Genomic DNA, 24,400 nt, shown 5'->3' on the forward strand with positions numbered 1-24,400 from the left:
TCTAAAGTATTTAGTATTTGGCCCTTTGCAGAGGAAGTTCTGTGTCTTGATCTGAACTAATATATTCTGAGCGTTTACTCTGTGCAGTGGTCTCCTCTATTACTCTACATGTATTATTAACTCCTGTGAGCGTCAAAAGCCTTTGTGGAAAAAAAAACTACAATGAAATACCACTATACACTTCTGACTGGAATGGTGTATGAGGGAGCCTTCTGGGGGTTGGCACTGCTCTATAATTTGACCTCGGTGGCAGTTACACAGACGCACACATGTGTGAAAATTTCCTGAGCCGTCCACCTAGGATCCATGTACCTTACCTGATCGCAGTTCAACAAACCAGAACTGGCAAAAGTATGGCCTAGGAATGACCTAGGGGTTTCTCTGGTGGCTCAGATGGGAAAGAATCTGCCTGCAATGCAGGAGACACGGGTTTAATCCCTGGGTTGGGAAGATCCCCTGGAGAAGGAAATGGCAACCCACTCCAGTATTCTTGCCAGGAGAATCCCATGGACAGAGGAGCCTGGCAGGCTATAGTCCATGGGGTTGCCAAGAGTCAGACACGACTGAGCGCCTAAGACACATACATATGGGGAAGGAGTAGGTTAAGCTATAGCATACGATACAATGGAGGAGCGACACTCACAAGTAAGAACATGGGTGGATTTCAGCAAAGTATTAAGCAAAAGAAGCTGGATACAGAACTAATCTACAGTGCTGGAAGTCTGAGTGATAGAAGTCCTTGTAGGAGGGGTGGCTGATGGAAGGAGTTACACGAGGGGGCCTTCTGGGGCTGGTGGCAACATCGCTGCTTGACCTACGTGAATGCTGGTTACATGCATCCATTCAGTTCGTGAAAAGTCATTAAACTGTATGTTCTCTATGCATGCTTTCTATAACAAACTTCTGCCTTGGCAAAATGTTGTAAAATAAGGCTCTCATATCACCTGGTGCCTGTTAGAATGGTGAGCATCAGAAAGACAAGACATGACAAGTGTCGGTGGGGATGTGGAGGAAAGGGAAGCTCTGTGGACTGCTGGTGGAATGTACACTGATGCAGCTACTACAGAAGACAGCAAGGAGGTTCCTCAAAAAATTAAAAATAGAACTGCTCTATGATCTGGGGATTCCACTTCGGGGTATTTATCCAAAGGAAGTGAAAACCGGATCTTGAAGGGATATCTGCACTCTCCTGTTTATTGCAGCGTTAGTCCCCGCAGCCTGGGTATGCAAACAACCTGAGTGTCCTCAGTGATGAATGGATAGAGACGATGTGGTGTGTACACACACACACACACACACACACACACAGAGGAATATTATTCCATCACGAGAAAGAAGGAAATCCTGGCTATCTGCAACAACATGGAAATTATGCTAAGTGACTGAAGTCAATCAGAGCAAGACAAATATTGTGTGATACCACAAAACATACATGGAGTCCGAAAGAGGTGAATGCATAAAAACAGAAAGTCGAATGGGATCTCCCAGGGGCTGAGGGATGGGAGAACTGGGGAGATGCTGTTTAAGGGTACACACTTACAGCTAGTGAATGAGGAAGTTCTGGAGATCTCATGCATAGCACAGTGATTACGGGCAACAGTACTGGATTATAATGAATTTGAGCAAAACCTGGGAGATAGTGGAGGACAGAGGAGCCTGGTGTGCTACAGTCCATGGGTCACAAAGAGTCGGACACGAACAACAACTGTACTATAGCAACAACTGTATTATAAACACTAGACTTGCCAAGAGACTAGGTCTTAATTATTCCCCCCCCCCCAAAAGGAAAAGATACTTCTGCAACATGATAAAGCTTTAGCTGACATGACCGCGCACACTGCATTACATGAGTGCACTGAACCAACATGTTGTACGTGTTAAATTCACACAGTGTTATATGTCAAATATATTTCAGTTGAAAAAACCCAACACTCTAATATTGCCATTTGCAACCACATAGATGGACCTTACTTACTTAGTGAAGTAAGTCAGAGGAAGACAAATATTCATATTATATGATACTATTTTATGTGGAATCTAAAAAATAATACAAATGAATCTATATTAGAAGACAGAAAAAGACCCACAGACATAGAAAACAAACCTATAGTTATCAAAGGGGAAAGGATTGGGGGGGGGAAGGATAAATTAGGAGTATGGGATTAATAAACACTCCACATAAAATAGGTAAGCAACAGAAATTTACTGTATGCCACAGGGAATTATAGTCAATACTTTGAAATGACGTATAATGAAAAATAATCTGCAAAACGTAACTGCACCACTTTGCTGTATCATTGAAACTAATTGCAATATTGTAAATCAACTACCCCTCTTGTTGTTCAGTCGCTAAGTTGTGTCCAACTCTGTGCAACCCCGGGACTGTAGCCCACCAGGCTCCTCTGTCCATGGGATTTCCCAGACAAGAATACCGGAGTGGGTTGCCGTTTCCTTCTCCAGGGGATCTTCCCGACTCAGGGATCGAACCTGCATCTCCTGCTTGGCAGGAGCCATCTGGGAAGTCTTAAATCAACTATACTTTGATTTACAAAAAATGAAAAATAAAACAGTACTCTTAGGAACAGATACTATTATTTGAGAAATGAAGGAACTGAAGCAGAGGGTGTCAGCAAGCTGTCGAAGTCTCACGTTTAAGCGTCACGATCGGAACCCAGGCAGTTGGGCCCCCGTGTCCTGATCCCCAGGGCTGAGCCCCACTGCTGCCCCAGCCAGGAAGGGGGGACTCACCTTGGAGTAGTCAAAGCCGTGTTTCTCCTTCACTCCATTCCGACACAGCGTGTAGTTATAAAAGCGGGAGTTTTTGAGGAGGCCGACCCATTCCTTCCAGCCTGGCGGCACGTAGGAGCCGTTGTATTCATTAAGGTACTTCCCGAAGAAAGCTGGAGGGGAGAGGCAACAGGAAGCCACGTGAGGTTGCAGAGAGCAAAAGCCTTCTCTTGCCACCACTCAATAGAAATTTCCAAACCATGCCAGGCCAGGACATGGAGACAGCACTGCCCCCTGAACCACGGAGCCCCTCGCCAGCAAGTGCAGTCCGTGACCCCGTTCTCCAATGTTCTCACATGCAGAAAGTAAAATACACAGGATTGCAGAGAAAATCAATTGTTTTGGAAAATCAGTTATCAAAGTATTAGAGCTTGCCATAGAGTAATGGGTCCTTAAAAAAAAGAAATGAAGATGCTAAACGCAAGGCCTTGTAAAAAGTGATCATTTCAAAGTAGTGATGAGTGAGAACAGTTTTGTAAAAATATTTCTTTATTTGGTTGCACTGGGTCTTAGCTGTAGCACGTGGAATCTTTAGTTGCAGCATGTGAGATCTAGTTCCCCGACCAGGGATTGAACTGTGTGGAGTCTCAGCCACTGCACTACGAGGGAAGTCCTGAGGGAGAATATTTTATTTTGCAATATCTACAGCAACTGCAATGGAATACTGAAATATCAGTGATTTCTACAGATGACAAATTATAGATTCTGCTGACATGCCACAGTTAGAGGCCTACATTCCTAACTGAAGCAAATGTCAAGTGTCAGTTGTAGGTCGGTGAAAACAAGAGTCTAGATTTTTTCCACTCAGGTTTATGGATCCCCTTGGATTTTATCTATGACTCAGTGACTAGAAGGGCTAACAATAAAAAAAAAAAATGGACCAAGGCCAGTCGTTGGTGGGGGCGTGCAGCATCTAAAACTCTCACACGCTGCCGGCGGATGTGCAGAGCAATCCCGGCACGGAAAGAAAACTGTTTGCTAGTATCTGTTAAACTTGATCACAGTCATAGCTTCTGCCCCAGCCATTTGAATCCTGGGTGTTCATTCAGCAGAAACGCATTCATACGTTCACCCAAAGTCACAGGCTCACAGCAGCACTATTCATGATAGCAAATAACTAGAAACAAAACAGAAATCCATCTGTGCATGAGTGGGGAAACAGGACCACCCTGGTGCTGGTTAAGAATCCACCTGCTAGTGCAGGGGACACGCGCTCGATCCCCAGTCCGGGAAGACCCCACATGCCGTGGGGCAACCAAGCCCTTGTGCTTGACAGCCTGTGCTTCTCAGCAGGAGAAGCCATGCAATGAGAAGCCTGCGCGTGATGCGAGAGTAGCCCCCACTCAGGGCAACAAGAGAAAGCCCGTGGCAACGAGGACCCTGTGCTGCCATGAACAACAAACAAACAAATAACTACAATTAAAAAAGAAGAATAGAGAAACACAATGTATGTTTATATACCCGAGTATGTATAGAAACAAGGAAAATACTAGTGCCATGCTTACTAACAGCGATGAGTCACGACAACCAAACAGTGTTAAGAGAAATAAACCAGATATAATCGTATCACTGCATGATCCCCTTTACATCAAGCTCAAGGCCAGGCAAAAGGAGTCCATGGCTTTGGGAAGAAAAGCAGTGGTCATTGCTGGATGTGGGGGAAAGGTGGATGGAAAGGGACTTCTTGGGTAATGATGGTCTTGTTCTGTTGCTGGGACACGGGTGGTTCAGCTGGTGAAACTCCACGGGGCTGGGTGTTTACAGCACGGCGTGTCTCTGCATGCCTGCTCCCCACCACCAGCAAGGTTCACTTAAAAAAAATTTACCCTAATTCATTCAGACTGGGACATACCCCAAACTCTCTGTGGGCAGTGAGGTGACACAAGGTTTTCGAGATATTTTTGGTTCTTTGTATCTTCCTCAATAAGCAAGGACAATTTTAAATAATTATGACCTATAAGGCCATTTTTTTTTTCAGCAATGGACAACTCTGTGAGAGTTTTTCAAGGCAGAGGCGCCAGGTCAGGCCTCTCTTCCGGATGAGAACACCGGGGCTCCGAGACACTCAGAACCACAGCCGAGAGCTCGGGTCGTGGAAGGGATTTATAGAGATCCTGCAAGCTGGGTGCTGAGTGCTGTTCCTGGCAAATAGTGATTGTCCAGTGGGTGTCAGTTCAGAGCCTAAGATGAGAAGAGACAGATGGAGATGAGCGCTGAAGAACTGATGCTTTCGACCTGTGGTGCTAGAGGAGACTCTTGAGAGTCCCTTGGACAGTAAGGAGATCCAACCAGTCAATCCTAAAGGAAATCAACCCTGAATATTCATGGGAAGGACTGATGCTGAAGCTTCAATACTTTGGCCACTTGATGTGAAGAACTGACCACTGGAAAAGACCCTGATGCTGGGAAAGACAGGGCAGGAGAAGAAGGGGGGCAGCAGTGGATGAAATGGTTGGATGGCATCACTGACTCAATGGACATGAGTTTGAGCAAGCTCCAGGAGATGGTGAAGGACAGGGAGACCTGGTGTGCTGCAGTCCGTGGGGTCACAGAGACTCAGACACGACTTAGTGACTGAACAACAGGAGGGAGAAGTGGGCAGGGGCTGGGCTACGATGCCAGCAGAGGTAAGATGTGGCCATCCACTTAGAACTTCCAGAGAGCATGGAGGTCCGCTTGAGTCCTGTTGGCTCAGGGGAGAGGGGCTGGGCCAGGAGAAGCTGCCATGCAGCAGAGCCCTCTCTGGGGTTTCCCTGGAGGACTGGCAGGTGGCTGACACTGCCCAGAGGTAGGAAGATTCCTGCTTATCCACAAACACCAGACCCCACATCCCCCCGGGCACAAGGCAAAGGGAAGTGTTTCCATTAGATCCCCACCCCTGCACATAGAACCAGGAAGGGAGTGCTCCTGAGGAAGGAGTGATGAACTGCCTCCTAGAAAGATGCTGGCGTGAGAAGGCGGTGGAAACACAAAGGGAGGACCCCCAGTGATCCGGGGGTAAGGTGGAGCCTCCCTTCACATGGGAAGACGGTGCAGAAATGACCGGAAAGAAGCCCCGGGCTGCTCGGGGCTAGAAAACCGGCTGGCCCAGCTCTGAGTCCTGAGTAACACCCAGTCTTTACAGAGGGAAAGGTAAGCAGGTGATGGGTGCCCAATTTTAACAGTGACTGCACGTCCCGGCTGGGTGTTGGGGCATCAAAGACTGAACTGCCAGCTGGAGGTAAGAGGCAGCTGGAAAGTATCAGGTGAGCTGAAGGCTGGAGCCTCTTTCTCCAGAACATCCCCTTCTAGAGGCTCGCTGCATCCACCCTGTAAAGCAGTGACCGAGCTGGGGCAGCTTTGCCCCTTAGACACGGCAGGGTCTGCAGGCATCTCAAGCTTATCACAACCTGGGGAGGCGGGCGCAGGTGGCTTCCAGTGGCTGGAGGCCAGGGAGGCTGCTAAGCATTTGACAGAGCTCAGGACGGCCCCTCCCACAGAGAATCACCTGGCACCCAGTGTCAATAGCTTGGAGTTGAAAGAAAACCCTGATTTAAAATAACTCCACCCAACTCTCAGCCTCTCCTTCCCTCCAGTAAAAGAACCAATTTGTGAGAGCTGAGAAAGTACCTGGAGACGAGGTACAGCCCAGGAAACAAGATCTGCAGAGTCTCAATGACCTTACTCCCCACTTCTGATTTTATTTCCATAATTGGGGAGCTCTACTCTGCTAACATGGCCAGCCTCTCTCCATGCTTTCCTGTTCCTCCTCCTCCAGGAAGACTGCCCCTAGGGGCAGCAAACCTTCCTGTAGAAGTCCAGAGAATAAATATTTTAGGCTTCCTGGGCCAGATAGTCCCTATTGCAGCTATTCAACCCTGCTATTGCACGAAACAGTCATAGGCAATTGAGTGTGGCTCTGTTTCAATAAAACTTTATTTACAAAGGCAGAAAGAGAACCGGATCTGGCTCATGGACTGCAGTTTGCTGACCCTAAGCACATATGTCTGGTGGGTTTGAAGGGACAATCTGGATATGCAAAACCCAATCCTTCCTTTGCCTTCTGTAAGGAGTGAGTTACCTTCAGGCAATGCTAGCTCAGGGGGCTTGGCTCAGTGAGAAGTCTGTCTGACTCTGGAGTTTAGCATCAGGAAGCCCAGCTGCCCTCAGAGGGAAGCCAGGTCCTCAAACCTGGCCTTTATCAGATTCCTCCAAGTGCTATTTTAACATCCATCTGCTGACTCCTTAATTTTATTCCTCATTTGGTTCAAAATTTCAACAAGGAAGAAGGGGACTTTAATAAGACCAACACTTTGTCATGACAAACAATATTGGTGGTGATGTAAATGTTTTCTTTTGAAACAAAGTGAAGTAAAAAGAGTAAAACAATTGAGAGAAAATATTAAGTGAATGATAGAATCAGTGTCCTGGCATGTAAAAATCAATATATTCATTTAACAACTATTTATTAAACACCTAAGGAGCTGGAGCTGTCCGCACCACTGGAAACATGGCAGCAAAGAAGAGCCACAGGCCCCCTGGCCTCGCGGAGCTCACATTCTGTGCATCTGTGGGGTGACCGTGACAAGTGCAGAGAGTGATGTTGGTGACAACAGTGATGAGGAAAATAAAGGACGATGACGCAACAGAATGGCCAGAGATGGACCTTGGGCAGGGTATTCAGGGGAGGGCTCTTGGAGGAACGATGAAAATGAGAGAGAAGACAGGAATACAAGGAAAACGCTCCAGGCCGAGAGCACAGCAAGTGCAAAGGTCCTAAGGCAGGAACAAGCTCGGGAGCACGCATCCTCCGAGATATCAGACGCCAGATCTCGCACTTTGTGTGCATTTTTCTGGAAACAGTCCACAGCTTTTGACATATTTTGAAAGGAACCCAGGACAAGTCATTTAAGAGGCACTGAACTTCACTCTCTTGGTTTGCAGAAGAGTGAATGAAAGTCCAGAAAAGGAGGTTCAGTGACTCCCCGCTGGGGGACCTAGGGTGCCTCCCAGATCTCCCCAGTCCCCGGCTCATGATCCTACTGGTTTGTCCCCGAAGACCTGGGCCAAGGTCTTTCTGATGAATGTGCAACTTGGAATGCTAAAGAGCCTAAATTCTTGGCCCAGCTGGTGGGATAAATATTTCCTGGGTGGTGGGAGGAGGGATGACTTGGGAAGCCCACCCCTGCCTATTATGGTCCAATGCTATGGGTGTCAACACATCCAGGGCTATTTCCTCTGTTAGAGTCTCCTCTTTCACATTTCTCTCTAACCTCCAACCTTTAAAAACTCCAGACTTTATTATTCAGCCTCCACAAGGCCCTAGAAAACATGGCTTCAGTCAAAGGCTTTTAGTGCCAAATTAGATTTTGTTCTCATTTGATTAGATCTCCCCAAGGCAGTGTTTTAAATGGCTATTCCAGCACCAGTTGAGGTGGGAGAAGCGAATTAGTGTGGGCCCTGGGGCTCTGAGGCTGGGAGATGTGGGCTGGAGAATGAGCTAGAATTAACATCAATATTAAAAATACAGACCGAGTCACGGTTGGAGTCTGAAGTCGCTGAGCCTTCACTGCTAGGATGGTGTAAAAGGAAGACCAAACTGGGAGCTGGTGAAGGGGTGGAACAACTTGGCAAGCAGATTATGAGGATTAAACGCCAGGCCAGGAGAGATCACTGACCATGCGCCGGCTGAGGGCTGCCCCTAAGACGTAGGGCTGGCATCAATAGAAAGGACAGCCCACTTGCTGGCTCCTGTGTACCAGGGACTGGGTACAAATTTACACCTGGCAACAGAGACTTCATTTTTGCGCTGTGATTCTTTGGGTCCCACCACTTCCTTATGTAAATACACAGCGGCTGCATGCATAATCTCAGTCTGACCAATCAGAGCGCTACATTCCCCTGGCTATTGCCATTGGTTCAGGGATGTGCATGTGACCCAAGTTCGGCCAATGAGAGTCAGACCTGGGATTTTAGGGCTCTAGCGGGAAGGAGCTAAGTTTTTCTTTCATGGAGCTTGAAGCTGGTGGGATATAAGCTTGAAACTGCCAGCAGCCATCTTGCTACTAAGAAGGAGGGAGTCTGTTTGAAGGTGAAGCAACATGGAAGAAAGCATCAGAGGTGAGAGATGGAAAGAGAGAGAGGTGGAGAGAGGAATATCCTTGTTCGAATCCCTGTGTCCACGCTTACCTGAAGTCACCTTTAACGCTAGCGTTTTCAGTTATGTCGTGTTTCCCAACGTTAGGGGACACTGGACAGTGGGTACCTTATTCGTTGTCACAAACAGCATCAAGTGGGTGGAGGTCAGGGATGCTGGTAAACATCCTATAATTCACAGGACAGCTCTTCAGGAAAAAGAATTATCTGGCCCAACACAGCAGCAGTGCCAAGGTTGAGAAATCCCAAGTTAGGTCAACTAATAAGTCCTACCACTCCATTTTTGTTTGCTTAATTCCTTTCCGGTTGAGGTCTTTCCCCAGCAGTTAAAAGGCCCAAGGAAAAGACAATGAGATGCTTAGTACAGAGCAGGGTTTTGGCAAACCGCATCAGGCCTGCCACCTGTTCTTGTAAATAGTTTCGTTGGAACATACCCGCACCCATTTGTTTAGTATTATTATGGCTGCTGGCACACTACAATGGCAGAGTGGGATTGCTGAATGGAGACCATGTGGCTGCAAGTCCAAAATATTTACTATCTGGCCCTGCAGGAAAAGTTTTCTAACACTTGGTATAGAGCAAAATTCCCTGTGTGGGGTGAAGGAGCCTCTGGGATTTAAAACAGGGCTGTGGTGACTTGGAAGAAGAATGCCAGTTCAGCAGAAGCAGGCTCTGAACTGGGCCAGGATGGTGGAGGCCCCACAGTGTGAAGGAACATAGCAAAGAGGCTGGCATGACAACCGGACAGGAGCAGCCGGTCACAGGCTGTCCGTGTGCATGCGTGGTCCTGATATGCACAAATGCGGTATGTACATACAACGGAACATTACTAAGCCATGAAAAGGAACAACACTGTGTCATCTGTAGAGATGTCGATAGACCTAGACTAGACCTAGGCCTAGACTTAACGTCATACAGTCGTAAGTCAGAAAGAGAGAAACAATACCATATATTAATGCACATATGTGGAATCTAGACAAATGGTACTGAAGAACCTATTTCCAGGGCAGGAAGAGAGATGCAGACATAGGGAGTGAACACGTGGACACAAGGGTCCACGGGAAGGTGGGATGAGCTGGGAGATTAGGATCAACATATATACACTACCATGTGTAAACTAGATAACTAGTGGGAAGCTGCTGGACAGCCCAGGGAGCTCAGCCTGGTGCTCTGTGATGACCTGGAGGGGTGGGAGGGAGGCTCCAGAGGGAGGGCATATAGGTGCACATACACCTGATTCACTTGGTTGTCCAGCAGAAGCACACCATTGTAAAGCAACTGTACTCCAAAAACAAAACACAAAACACAGTGCCCCACAGCGTGGTTCAAATGCAGTTACGGCAGCATAGTAACCGTAACTGCGTGAAGTACAAACTTCAACCCTCACCACGAGCTCCTCTGTCCACAAACCGCTGTGTAAATAACAGATGCTCATCATGATCGGTCACATCACTTCCTGCAAAGTCTGTCAGTGACTGCTCGCTGCCCACCCCTGAGTTCATGCACAGATAGCGATGCATGTGGTCGTGTTGCCTCCGTGTCTCCCAGAGACACATCTGTAAGACATTTTACAAAAGTGGATTATCAAAAGGAGAAAGCTGGCCACCAGAGGCCAGCGTGCAGCCAATAAACAAAGGGTTAAAACGCTGAAATTGAAACCCTGAGTTGAATGTCAATGGAATCACAGGAGAAGTGGATCAGACTGTGGGGATGTGGACACTCACGGTGTGGGGAACTCCGGATAGGTGGCCAGATGAAGGCAAACGTAACCCGGATGTAAACGACAAGGACGAGGATGTCTCAGAGGAAGGGATGTTAAAGGGACTCAGAGGTACTTTGCAACATTGAAAGCTGCGTGATCTTGAGCAAGTCGTTTCTCTCCATCCCTCTGACTTTCCATTTATAAAACGGGGACAACAACAAGTATCTACCTGGTGGGTGGTGGTGAGAACTCATATGTGTACAGTGCCTAGAAACAAGTGCCCACTAAATGTTACAGTTGGATTAGCGCCAATGCACCCATCCCCTCTTGCTCTGTTAATACCGTGTCTAAGGGAGGCCCTGCAGAGACAGAGGTCAGAAGCCAGACCCTCCTCCTCCCCGCTTAGAGGGGATTCTTACCCGCCACGTCCTTCCCCAGCGCTCTCTCCTGTCCTGCAGGCCTGGGCAGGCAGCTCTGGTTGCAAAGCTGAGGGCCCGCTTCCCCTGCTGGCTGCTGCTTTCTGCATTTGTCTGAGTTAAGTGCTGCTGGGGAACCATTCAGAGTCTGATGGGAGAACCAGGCCCTTCTGTTATCTCTCCCAGCCCCGAATCTAACTGAAATTGCCTCGTAATGATCGCATTTGTGGTCTGTAAAAGCTGCGTCTCGCGGCGACCGGAGACTGAAGTGAGCTGGCGGTGAGTCTGGTGCAGGACTGTAGATGGAGGCATCACTTTGGATTTGGGGGAGATGGAGGGTTTGGGCAGCTGGAGTGAAATAGGCATCCGGGGTCATTCTCTGTGCTGGAGAGTGGGTCAGACTGAGCCAAAGTGGGGGCACCACTGTTCTGCACCTCCAGGTGGCCATTCCCCTTCGTTGGGGGTGACATGGGGGTGATATAGACAAGCAGCCCAGGGGCATCTCTGCAGCCAGACTGTCTCGTCTGCTATTTCCTAACACTCACCTCCAGCAAGTGACTTCACCCCACTGTGCCTCAGTGGACAAGGATAACAGTTAAGCCACTGGCTGCTGTCATGTGGAGTTGGGGAAAACCAACATGTGCATGGAACAGAAAATAGTCCCTGGAATGTCCTAAGTACCTGGCAAGTGGCAGCAAGAGGGACTGACCCGCCTTCAGCGCCCTCGCCTCCCCCACGGTGGGCCGTCAGGGTGGAACTGTCGACGAGGCTATTTCAAGGGCATTGGAGCCTCTGAACACACATTCAGCCCACACCATCTCCACCCACATCCTACATTAGAGATAATCGATAAATAACTAAGAATCAAAATATTCCGGAGTGCACTGGTTGATCATGCTACACTTCATTATTTACATTCGAATATAAACATCTCATTAAATATTTACTCATTTTGATTGGGTAGTTTCCCTCGTAATTTGGAGCCAATGGACCGATATCTATACATTTGCATGAATACACACACACACACACTCTTTTTTTCTTTTAGGTGACCCCTAAAAAGCCACAGCCACTGATTCCTCTTAAATACAAAGATCCCAAGGGTCCATCAAAATGTTTCTTCCCACTCAAAGGGCAGGAGTATGGCTGAGGTTGGTCAGTCTGACTCTGCCCTGGGATTTTGAATCTTGAGCTAGGAGACTCAAAGGTAGAAAAAAGGGTTGGATTTCTGTAACACCCTCCATGAGATAGTTGCTCAAGAGCTGCAATCTGAATCCTCAGATGCAGTGCTTGGGAATCCAGATGAAAGAGGCAAGGCCTTCAGGGCGATTTAGTCCAAAAGGAGAAACGCATCTTGCTCCTCCATCCCCATTTCTTTGCACACAGAGGAAGCAGCCTCCACCTGGACTCGGTGCCTCTAACCCAGACACCCCCAAGTGTCCAGCGGACCCTTCTGAACCCAAGATCCTAATCGTTTTGTTCTAGTGACTCCCCCACCCGTCCTACAACCTTCTGCATCTCCCATCACTCACCCCACTGTCCACTCTGTTCTGAACACTCCCGACCTTTCGCTCCTTAAAACGCTTTGAACTTACTGCATCTCAGGACACTTGCACCTGCTCTTCCTCTGCCTCAGATCCTAGCCTTCTTCCTTCTCACATGGACTGGCTCCTTCTCACTGTGACATCTCAGATCAGATGTCACCTCACCCGGAGAAGGTGTCTCTGATCGCTGTGCAAGGTCACCCATCCCTCTCACCATACTCTTTATCTTCTCCATGGCACTCGGTGCTGAGATTATCCTGTAGGTGTGTTTGTTTCCCTGTTTATCATCATCTCCCCAGGCATGCTGGGTCCACAAGGCAGGGGCCGTTTCTGGGTGCTGCAGCCCCAGCCCGGTACCTGGCTAAGCACAGGCACACGGCGACAGCTTCTGACAGGGTGCCTGGGTCAGTGGACTTGGGGAGGGCCCATGGGTCAGGCAGGGTAAGGCTGCCCCATCCAGTGTCTTAAACCTCACACCCTTCCTGGGAGGGCTGGAAAAGCAGCAGCTACAGGTTTTACATTACTTTGCCGACTAAGGTCCGTCTAGTCAAGGCTATGGTTTTTCCAGTGGTCATGTATGGATGTGAGAGTTGGACTGTGAAGAAGGCTGAGCACCGAAGAATTGATGCTTTTGAACTGTGGTGTTGGAGTAGACTCTTGAGAGTCCCTTGGACTGCAAGGAGATCCAACCAGTCCATTCTGAAGGAGATCAGCCCTGGCATTTCTTTGGAAGGACTGATGCTAAAGCTGAAACTCCAGTACTTTGGCCACCTCATGCGAAGAGTTGACTCATTAGAAAAGACTCTGATGCTGGAAGGGATTGGGGGCAGGAGGAGAAGGGGACGACAGAGGATGAGATGGCTGGATGGCATCGCTGACTCAATGGACATGAGTCTGAGTGAACTCCAGGAGTTGGTGATGGACAGGGAGGCCTGGCGTGCTGCGATTCACGGGGTCGCAAAGAGTCGGACACGACTGAGCAACTGAACTGACAGGTTTTATTAGAAGGGATTTCTATCACAGTATTGGCTAGGAGAGAATGCTGCGTGGTGGAAAAAGGCTACACGGAGGGGCTGGTGATGTTAGCCCACATACAGAGCATGGGAATGCATATCAGACCAGCTGGGGCGATCTGCCCTCCTCCAGGGAGGACACTGGCAATGTCTGCAGTCATTTCTGTTTGTCACAACTAAGGAGAGGCACACAGCTGGCATCTAGTGGGTGGAGGCCAGGGATGCTGCTAAATACCCTCCGGTGCATAGGACCGCCCCACCACGAAGAGCGATCTGCCTCCAAAGCATCAGTGGTGCTGAGATGGAGGAACTCTGTGCTGGCTACAGTTTCAGAGGTTGTGTGGGTCTCTTGGTGGTGGAGACTGAGGTGCAGTGTGGCTTTGAAGAGCTTGTTTTTTTTTTTTTCTCCAGAATCCTAAGGGCCAGAGTTGGAGCCCTGCCTCCTCGGGCAAGTGAGTGTTCCTCTCTGAGCCTCAGTGACCTCGTGTATAAAATGGGGGCAGCAGCAGCAATGAATTCATGTCTGGCAGAGGGGGCACACTCCAAAAAAAGGAACTGTGAGTTCCCAAAATATAGCTCACTTTCCTTTATGGGGGCGGGAGGATGAGAACTCAGGTCCCTGGAGAAACAAAAATAGTTGTTAGGAAGCAGATTCTACAGCATCTTGGAAAATGACAAGGTTCCTTGGAGACTCCAGTAATGAGCTCGGGGAAGGATGTTTATGCTGCACAAAGAGGCCGTCTGAGCATGACACGAGAGCAGAGGAGGGCGGGGGAGCAGAGCCGAGCCAATGACAACAAACAACGTTTGCCAGAGCGATTCAGAAAGGTCAGTGAAAAATGAAGTAGAAGCCTGGAAAAGTCCATCTTTCCCAGGACAAACCACCCCGTTTCACACATGAGGAGTTTGCGAAAACGCAAATGGTTCTTCACCCTTCATGACTTCTTCCAAATTCCAATTGGCCTGTGTCTCTTTCATATGTTTTTGCCATTAAAAAAAAATTAGATAAGTAGTTATTGAACATCTACTTTATACTGTTCTGTGTCTGAGGGTGAAACGGTGAACAAAACAGACCAACTTATCTGGGTCCAGTGTACTTCATGTGTTTATCCGTCTCTCAATGAGATGATAACGTTTGGCCATTTTTATGTATCCTTTGGACGGTTAACAAAACTTAAAAATTTTTTCCTTCCGGGTCAGTTCATTTGGTGCCAAACAGGCATCTCAAACAGGAGTTTTGGTTGGTTCCCCTAAAATCGCCTCTCATCCCACCTTCTGGTAAATGCCAGCCGCTGTGGCCACACCCCCGGGGTCTCCAGCTGCCCTCTCCCCTTCACTGATACACACACTGATGATACATCACAGAGGCTCCATATTCCAAACACATTCAGCACTGAGCGCCTCCCACATCTCTCTGGGACCAGCGTGGTCCTAGCCACCACCTTCTCTTGCCTGGACCTCGCTGGGGCCTCCTCCCTGGTCCCAGTGCCTCTCCCATCTAACCTCCAAGTTCCAACCTTCCCATCCAACCGCTGCTGTCGCCAGAAGGGTTCTGTTAAATCACAGACCGGGCCCCGGTTCTGCTCCAAACCCTTCAACAGTTCCGCGTCACCCTTGAACTAAGACTCAGAGTCCTTGTCATGGCCCACAAGGTCCCACGTGATATGCCTCCTGTCCCCTCCCTGACCCCGCCTCTCCCCTTGGCCTTGGCCCATTCTGCTCCCACTGTGGAGGCCTCCTCCTGTCCTCCCAGCTCCCGGAAGCTCATTTCTGCCTCAGGGACTTTGCCCCTGCTGTCTCCTTTGAAGGAAGCATCGTTTTCAGATGCCTGCATGGACCACTTCCTCCCCTTTCCCAGGTGAACTGCTCCCGGGTTACCTTCTGGTAGGTGTCCAAACATCCTACTGAGATGGCCTCTCCCTACTCCGGCTCTCCCCCTTCTCCTGACTCTGTCTCTCCATGGTACTTAGCACCACCTGACAAATTTGTCCTCTGGCTTTTCCTACCTGCTCACCCAACTAGAACACCTGTTCCATGAGGGCAGGGGTTTCTGCCTGCCTTGTTCTCACTGTGTCTCTACATTGAGAACTGAGTCTGCCAAGCACGAAGGCATCAGTGAACATTCGTGGAGTGAATGATGAATTGATGGAACCAATGAATGCCTGGGGGAGGGGAGGCCTTCGGGAATCTTGTCCAGCTGAGGGGCTAGTGGATTCCTGTTGCCTGGTGCCCAGGCTGCACTGTCTTTGAGCAGAACAGCAGATGGAGTTGTTAGACTGTTGTCTTTCTTTTTGATTTGTGGCATCTGATGGGTTGACTTGGGATCTCTTTCATCTGCATGGAGCAGGGCTTCCCTGTGGGGTGCTTTGCAAAACTGAAGAAGGTCCCCAGGCCTGTTTGTCAACAGTGGTCACATCAGTGTCCCTTCAGAGTCTTAAGACCTACTGAGGATGCGAATTCGTTCACATTGGTTATACTGGGTGATAGTTATCATACTCATACTAGAAATTAACACTGAGAAATTAAAAACACACACATTCACGTAAAAATAGTAATAATAAACCTACTTGTTGGTATGCTGCTGCTGCTGCTAAGTCACTTCAGTCATGTCCGACTCTGTGCGACCCCATAGATGGCAGCCCACCAGGCTCCCTCGTCCCTGGCATTCTCCAGGCAAGAACACTGGAGTGGGTTGCCATTTCCTTCTCTAATGCATGAAAGTGAAAAGTGAAAGGGAAGTCGCTCAGTCGTGTCCGACTCTTCGCAACCCCATGGACTCCAGCCTACCAGGCTCCTCCGCCCATGGGATTTTCCAGGCAAGAGTACTGGAGTGGGGTGCCATTGCCTTCTCTGCTTGTTGGCATATATATTTCAAAATTACAAATAAACATATTTTCCCCCAACAAAATAACATTAGCGAGAAGAGCTGGACTGTTTTTAAAGTTTTGCAAATCTCTTTGAAAGTGAAAGTCGCTCAGTCATGTCCGACTTTTTGCGATCCCATGGACTATACAGTCCATGGAATTCTCCAGGCCAGAATACTGGAGTGGGTAGCCTTTCCCTTCTCCAGCGGATCTTCCCAAGCCAGGGATCAAATCCAGGTCTCCCACATTGCAGGTGGATTCTTTACATCTGAGCTATCAGGGAAGCCCTTTAAGGGTTCTTTGAGGGTTTGGTTTAACAGAAGACACGTGGGTTCTCACAGCTACTTCTGCAGTTGATGTATTGTAATTTGTTGTTCTGGTTTTGTTTCGTGAAAAACCCAACCTCACACAGAAAGGAGGGGGAGTCTTTTCATACCCTTTTTAGACGGTGGCGGGTCTGCTGTGTACCCATCGCATTCACTGTACACATGAAGAAAATGCATGTTAAAAGGCAAATGATGTCTTGGTATTATCATGAAAATGGTTTGGCGCCCAGGGTTCCTGGGGCACACTCTGAAAACCATTGAGTTGGACAGTGATGGCGTTCTGCAACAACCCAACAAGGCAGGTAATATTTCTGTCCCCATTTTACAGTTGGGGGACAGAAACTGTTGGCAAACCAGCTGGAGAAACTGAGGCACAGAGCGATGAAGTCCCCTATGGCCGCCCCAGGTGGCAGAGCTGAGACTGAAACCTAGGTGGTCATCTCCAGCCCGGCTTTTGGCTACTACCTTGTCCTGCATCTTGGCAGGGCCGTGACCGCAGTCACTGAAGATGGGGGCGTCTCCCACCTGATAGGGTGGGGAGCTGCTTTGCAGGGGATCCTTCAAGCAGGTTCAGCTCAATTATTTTCCAATCACTAGTAAAGAATCTGCCTGCCAATGCGGGAGACTCTCGTTCGATCCCTGGGTCAGGAAGAGCCCCTGGAGGAGGAAATGGCAACCCACTCCAGTATTTTTGCCTGAAAAATCCCATGGACAGAGGAGCCTGGTGGGCTACAGTCCCTGGGGCTGCCAAGAGTCAGACGCAACTGAGCATGCACTCAGTTTATGCAAAAAGGGGACACACCGTGCGCAACTCCTTGCTGCAACCTTTCCTCTGCCCTTGGCGTTCTTCAGCTCCCTTTCTTCCTCTCCCCTGGGGGAGAATGTACACCGTTTACAACAGGGCACATACGTGCAAACAAGATTCTGTGCTCCGTGAATGAATGCAATGGACCGAGTAAGAGGAGGAGAGGTGTGCTGTGGATGGAGACTCAGGCCCTGCTGATGAGATGTCACAGCATCTGTTGTGTTGCCCAGTGTCTGTGTGCTCCTTCTTCATGAACCCAACTGCTAGCTGGCACAAGGCTGCCAGGACGGACTCGACAGGCTCAGCCTCACTCGCGGGTAGATGTGGCCAGGACCAACTTTTGGTGGACGGGCGTGGTGTGTGAGTTCTCGTGAAGGCCCTACAGGAGGTGGGTGAGCTTCCCCTGTATCTTCTACTTCCTGCTGGCTGGCTGGATGCGGATGCGCGCAGTCATTTTGGACAAGGCTAGTTCCCCAGGGCAGTGGAGCAAGGTGATAGGAGCCTGGGTAAGAATCCTGTGTGCCATCTCACCCCGGGGCTGCGATGCCAAACCGTCAAATGAGAAAGAAATCAGCACTTCTTATCCCTAAATGACTGTTACTTGGGGACTGATGTGCCCTAAACAGCAACATCAGTTGTTGTTTAGTTGCCGAGTCGTGTCTGACTCTTTGCGACCCCATAGACTGTAGCCCGCTGGGCTCCTCTGTCCCTGGGATTTCCCAGGCAAGAATACCGGAGTGGGTTGCCCTCACTGGACCTGTATTCTAAAATACTGGGGACAGCGTGACACAAACACAGCTGGCTACTGCCACCCCGGGGGTCAGCAAACCGTTTCTGCAAAGAGTCAGACTGAAAATATTTCTCAGCTCCGTGGTCTCTGGTCCCCGCTGCGGAATCAACACTGCTACTGTGGAGTGAAAGCAGCCACAGGCGATACATAAATGAATGGGAGTGACTGTGTTTGAATAAAATTTTATTTATAAAAACAGTCGACAGACCCCTGTGGGCTATGGGCTGCTGACACTTATCATTCAGGAATGTTGCTAATATTGGTAAGATCATCATGTTAATTTTTTTTTTTTTAAAGCTTGGAAATCTGGATTTTGGGGTGAAATTCCCACATTAAAAAAAAAACAAACACTTTGTAACTCAAGCACAATAAATTTAGCGTTAGAGTGTGGACTTGGGCTGCTGGCTGCCACTTTGCGAGACCCAAATTTGGTCCTAAGGGTGCAGAATAGAGACTGAGCTGGCCCTGGCCACATTTCCATCCCATTCCCGCTTATCAGGAGAAGGACCCTGAGTTGTGAGACCAGAGCCATTTGTGATTTGGCTTTTGGGGCAGAGGAGAACAAACCCACTTACCTTCTGGGGGCAGAGCTGGGGTCAGCTGAGGAACAAGTGATAAATGAGAAGGAAGAGCTTTTGCAAACTCTAGAATGCTATAAATATTAGATGCAAAATGCCACATGGCTGAAGTCTTTTGTTTTTTTGGCAGATAAATTGGCTGAGGAAGCAGGGCCGGGAAGAAATACATTAAATAAACCCAGAGCTCCAAAGCTCTTAGGGCTGGGACATTTCTGATCTTCTGTAACTGGATCCTTTTAACTTTGGGCTGCTTGCAAGGTTACATGAATCTCCTTCTTCTGCTTTTGAAAAGATACCAAATGTAGATTGCTGCACAAAGTGATAAATCGATGCTGTAAAAGTTCTGGATGCCAGAGATGGGATCGTGCTGAGCTGAGAGCTATGGGAAAATTCATGAGGAAGGTGGGGGCCTGATTATGTATGAAGGAGGCATTCTGGGCTGGAAGCAGAGAGAACTGGGGTCCGGGGGAAAGGCCTTCTTTCCACTTGCCTCTTGAAGCAGAGCCTGGATTTGGGTTTCTGGAGCAGACCTCTGTTTTATTTATCTGCTCAGCACCACTTCTCCTGTCTTTTGGTGACTGTGCTTCTGAAGGAACCAACATTTTCCCTCTCTTAGTGATACCTGTTCCAAGTGAGGCTTTCTCTAGCTCCCAGCTCCTGAGTTGAGCACATGATCTGGGCCTGGTCAATCAGGGTAGCCCATCTCCCCTGGCCTCTGTGACTGGGTGATGGAGGAACATATGACCCTAGCTGAGCCAATGAAAGCGTCCCCTGAGACTTCCGCTGGAGCATCAGAAAGAGTTCCTCTCTTTCAGCCAGGGGCACTCCCCTGGTAAGATGGGACGTGAGGGCAGGGGGTGGGAGTTGGGGGGAGGGGGGCTCTTGACATCACAAAGGCATACCTTCCTAAGAATAAAAGCAACCCAAATGAAAGTAAATCCAAGCAGCAAAAAGACAGGGTTCTGATGACAATGTTTGAGCACCAAGACTCAGCCAAATTTGCCTGAACTAATTTCAATTACATTTCTTAATGCTGGGAAAGTCAGAGAGTAATCAAAATTCCATTTTGTTTTCACTTTCTGCTTACTTCAAGCCTAATGCCTAAGACTCATCCATTCACTCAAATTTTTACTGGGTACCTAACACCTGTTCTTAGATATAGCAATGAACAAAACAGGCGAGAAATAAGTTCAAAACACCTGAGATATGGGTTAAACAATTGTCAGTTCAAGGATAACATTATTTTACCTGATTTCTTTCACCATGAACACACTCACAGAGGTACCTTTTTATGTGATCTGGCTTTCAAGACTCTTGGGTAATAAAGATTTATTCTGTTTTATAAAACAACCACCACCACACCGTCATCATCACCAACAAAACCAACCAAAATCCTACTCTGATGTGAGAAAACAAATCAGTACTTTTTCCCTCTTTTAAGCAAATGTAAAACTTTTACTATCCATATTGTTGTATAAAGCACCAGAAAATTATATCACAGCTTCACACAAAGGCATTACACACATTTCCACAGGGCTTCTGGTAGTAAGATAGAACAACCTCATGCAGCGTCTACAGGGGATTCTTTGATTTTTCCATTTGACTCAGATCTCCATGAAAGCCTGAGAAACGCTTCACTGGCATCAGCACAGTGCTGATGAACGTTTAGCAACGACTCTTAAAGCACGTCTGAGCATGTAAATTATTCTTGAAAAACACATGTCACAAGTGGTGTATAATCCCCATTGTGAATTATCGTTCAAAACACAACCATGTGTCAGGAAAATGAGTATTTCGATTTTCCATGAGAAAACAACCATTACAACAACAAAAGAGCACCTGAGATAATTTAAAGGCGGCTGATAAGTCCTTTGAAGAACAGAAGCAGGCTCTCTGGGTCGAGGGTAATGGGGGTGGGCAGGACTCGCTGACACAGGGAGGTCAGGAAAGCAGCAGGAACGCTGGAGATGGAAGGCGACGGCCAGGAATAGAGAGGGAGGGCAGGGAGTTGAGTTTTGCGAGCTGCAGTCTAGGCAGCAGCCACCAGAAGTGCAAAGGCCTTGGGGCAGGTCTGACCCGTGACTGTTTGAGGACCAGCAGAAAGGCCCCGGTGGCCTGACTGTGGTGAGAAAGCAAGAGAGAAGGGTAGAAGAAGTGTCCAGAGAGGTGTAGAGGCCAAGGAGCTGTGAGCAGTGCGGGCAGCCAGTGGAGGGTTGGGAGCAGGGAGGCACATGATCACACGTCCATTTGCAAAGCCTCCTCTAGCTTGCTAGGTGGGGAGGAGGGATGGCAAATCGCTGAGGAGAAGCAGGACAAGCAGACACCTGGAGGGAAGGAGGGCTGGGGATGCTGTTTACATGCCTCTTCACCAGCCCCTGTGTTCTGCCGGCCTGCTTTCGGTGAGGTCATGGCCGGGCTGCAGATGACCCCAAGGCTCTGGCCGAGGCATGGAGGGGGGGCTGCTTGGGCCTCCAATTAAATGCTGACCTCATCCACCCACTTCCTGGGACAGTCATGCAGCTTCAACAAATGGGGACTGGGGCCATCTGTTCCCTGGAAACTTCATTAGTCTGGGATCGAGCCCGTCCCCCTCCCCTTGGTGCCATGTGCACACACTAGCCAGCACTGGGGCCAGGTTTTAATGCCATTTGGATGAGCTGTATCTGCAAATATGTATGTATGTGTGCATTTGGGCTTCCCCGGTAGCTCAGATGGCAAAGAATCTGCCTGCAATGCACAAGCCCCAAGTTCAATCCCTGGGTTGGGAAGATCCCCTGGAGAAGGGAATGGCTACCCACTCCAGTATTCTTGCCTGGAGAATTCCATGGACAGAGGAGCTTGGTGGGCTACAGTTCATGGGGTCACAAGAGTCAGTCAGACATGACTGAGAGACTAACACATGCATGGCTAGTTAATGCATATATGCCAAGGCATGCAGGATACTGGTTCCCTGACCAGGGATCAAACCTATGCCCCCTGCAGTGGAAGCAGAGTCCTAACCAGTGGACCACTAGGGAATTCCCTTCTGGTCCTTTTAAAGCATGGTTTTGTCCTCATTCTCTGACATAAATCATACCAATGTTTTCTTAAGTCAGTCTCCCAAGGCAACTGAAATAAAAACCAAAATAAACAAATGAGACTAATCAAACTTGCAAGCTTTTGCACAGCAAAAGAAACCACAAGCAGAATGAAAAGACAGCCTATGAAATGGAAGAAGATATGTGCAAATGATGGGACCGACGAGTTCAATCTCCAAAATATACAGACAGCTCATATAACTCAACAACAAAAAACCAACAACCCAATTGAAAAATGGGCTGAAGACCGAAATTGCCATTTCTCCAAAGGAGACTTATAGATGGCCAATTGGCACATGAAAAGATAGTCAACATTACTAATTATTAGAGAAATGCAAGCCAAAATTACAATGAGGTGTCACCTCAGTTCGGTTGCTCAGTCATGTCTGACTCTTTGCAACCCATGCAATGTAGCATGCCAGGCTTCCCTGTCCATCACCAACTCCCGGAGCTTGCTCAAACTCATGTCCATAGAGTCGGTGATGTGATCCAACCATGTCATCCTCCGTTGTTCCCTTCTCCTCCACCACCTCACACCAGTCAAAATGGCCATCATTAAGAAATCTACACATGGGACCCTCTTGGTGGTCCAATGGTTCAGAATCTGCCTTGCAGTGCAGGGCACGCAGATTCGTTGTGGGGCAACTAAGCCGTCACGCCGCCACTACTGAGTGCTCGAGCTCTAGAGTCCGTGCGCCACAACTAGAGGAGAGCCACCAGGAAGACCCAGTGCAGCCAGAATTAACAGGAAAAGAAGTCCACCAGTAACAGAGGCTGCCGAGGGGAGCCCTCCTAAATGCTGGTGGGAATGGGAATCGGTACAGCCGCCGCCATGGAGAACAGCATGGAGGTTTCTCAGACAACTAAACGTAGAGTTGCCATATGATTCAGCAATCCCACTCCTGGGCATATACCCAGAAGAAACTCTAATTCAGAAAGATACATGCACCTTACCTTCACAGCAGCATTATTTACAACAGCCAAGATGTGGAGGCAACCTAAATGCCCGTCAACAGATGAATGGATAAAGAAGACGTGGAACATACACACACCAGGATATTACTCAGCCATAAGAAAGAATGAAATCACGCCACTTGCAGCTACATGGACAGACCTACAGACTATCATACGAGGTGAAGTCAGAAAGACAAATATCACACAGTGTCACTTACACATGGAATCTAAAACATGATACAAATCAACAGGACTACGGAACAAAAACAGACTCTCAGCTACAGAGAAGAGACTTGTGGTTGCCAAGGGGGACAGGTGAGGAGGAAGGAGAGCTTGGGATCCACAGAGGCAAACTGTCATATGTAGCATGGATAAACAAGGTCCCACGGTACGACACAGGGAACTATATTCAATATCCTGTGACAAACCATAATGGAAAGGAAGATGTATGTGTAACCGAGTCAGTTTGCAGAAGACATTAAGGCAACATTGTAAATCAACTATCCTCTAAATTTAAAAAAAACTATGTTTTTTAAATTAATTTTTTTATTGAAGGATAATTGCTTTACGGAATTTTGTTGTTTTCTGTCAAACCTCAACAGGAGTCAGCCATAAACTATGGTTTTGTCCAGAAGAATGGGACAAAGGAAGTGGAGGAAATTCATAAGAAACCTTTAGAAGGTGGCCCGGGAAGACTATCGATCAATGGATATTTAATTATCATCGTGGAGGAATCTGACACTGAGCTGATCCTTCGAAGAGCTGTTTGCTACACCATTAGACTGATGCCCCGCTTCTGTGGCAAATATTTTGTAATGCTCCCTTATTTTCCTGCAGGGAAACTTATAGGCAACAAAAGCTACAGACATACATCATTTCAAAAAAAAAATCAATATAATGTTCCAATCACAATCCACAAGAAAAAAAGGAGGTCAGTTTATAATAAAGAAAGTTTTCAGCATGAATTTTCGATCACCTCCATCAAGGAGGCAGGATGGAGCAGTCAGACGTGTGAGCCTAGACTCAGGGGAGTGTGACAGGCACACTCACAAACTGGGCGGGATGGCAAGGCGCGTGCTTGACGCGGCCCTGCCATCGGTGAGACTGCCAGCAAGGGGGAAACTCTGGAAAAAGTTCTGCATTCACGTATAATATACGCCCCACTGACTCATCCTCACGTTCCTGGAAAATTCAGAAGGTATTAAAACTGTGCAAAACCCCTTTCAGTGCTTTTACATAAAATGAACTTCCAGACAAGTCTCAGGGAACAATAACTATCAAAGAGCCCACTCACATAATGATTTGGTGGAAGACTGAGAAGCCACATGGAAGGCAAGACAATTCAGGGGCTGCACGGGTCTCTCCTGCGCAGAGCAGGACGTCAACGATCCCTGGTCCCGGAGGCCAGC

At 48.3% G+C, this 24,400-nt stretch overlaps 1 protein-coding gene across 1 annotated transcript in view; it reads right to left on the reverse strand.

The window, feature by feature from the left end:
- SULF2 (sulfatase 2) overlaps positions 1-24,400 on the reverse strand; it is a 123,931-nt gene that overhangs the window by 38,093 nt on the left and 61,438 nt on the right. Inside the window, exon 4 of the mRNA XM_052650499.1 lies at positions 2,749-2,900. Within this exon, the coding sequence (XP_052506459.1) occupies positions 2,749-2,900 (152 nt within the window). The remainder of the gene's footprint in view (positions 1-2,748; positions 2,901-24,400) is intronic.

The sequence above is a fragment of the Budorcas taxicolor genome, chromosome 13, assembly GCF_023091745.1.
Source record: "Budorcas taxicolor isolate Tak-1 chromosome 13, Takin1.1, whole genome shotgun sequence".
Classification (NCBI taxonomy): domain Eukaryota; kingdom Metazoa; phylum Chordata; class Mammalia; order Artiodactyla; family Bovidae; genus Budorcas; species Budorcas taxicolor.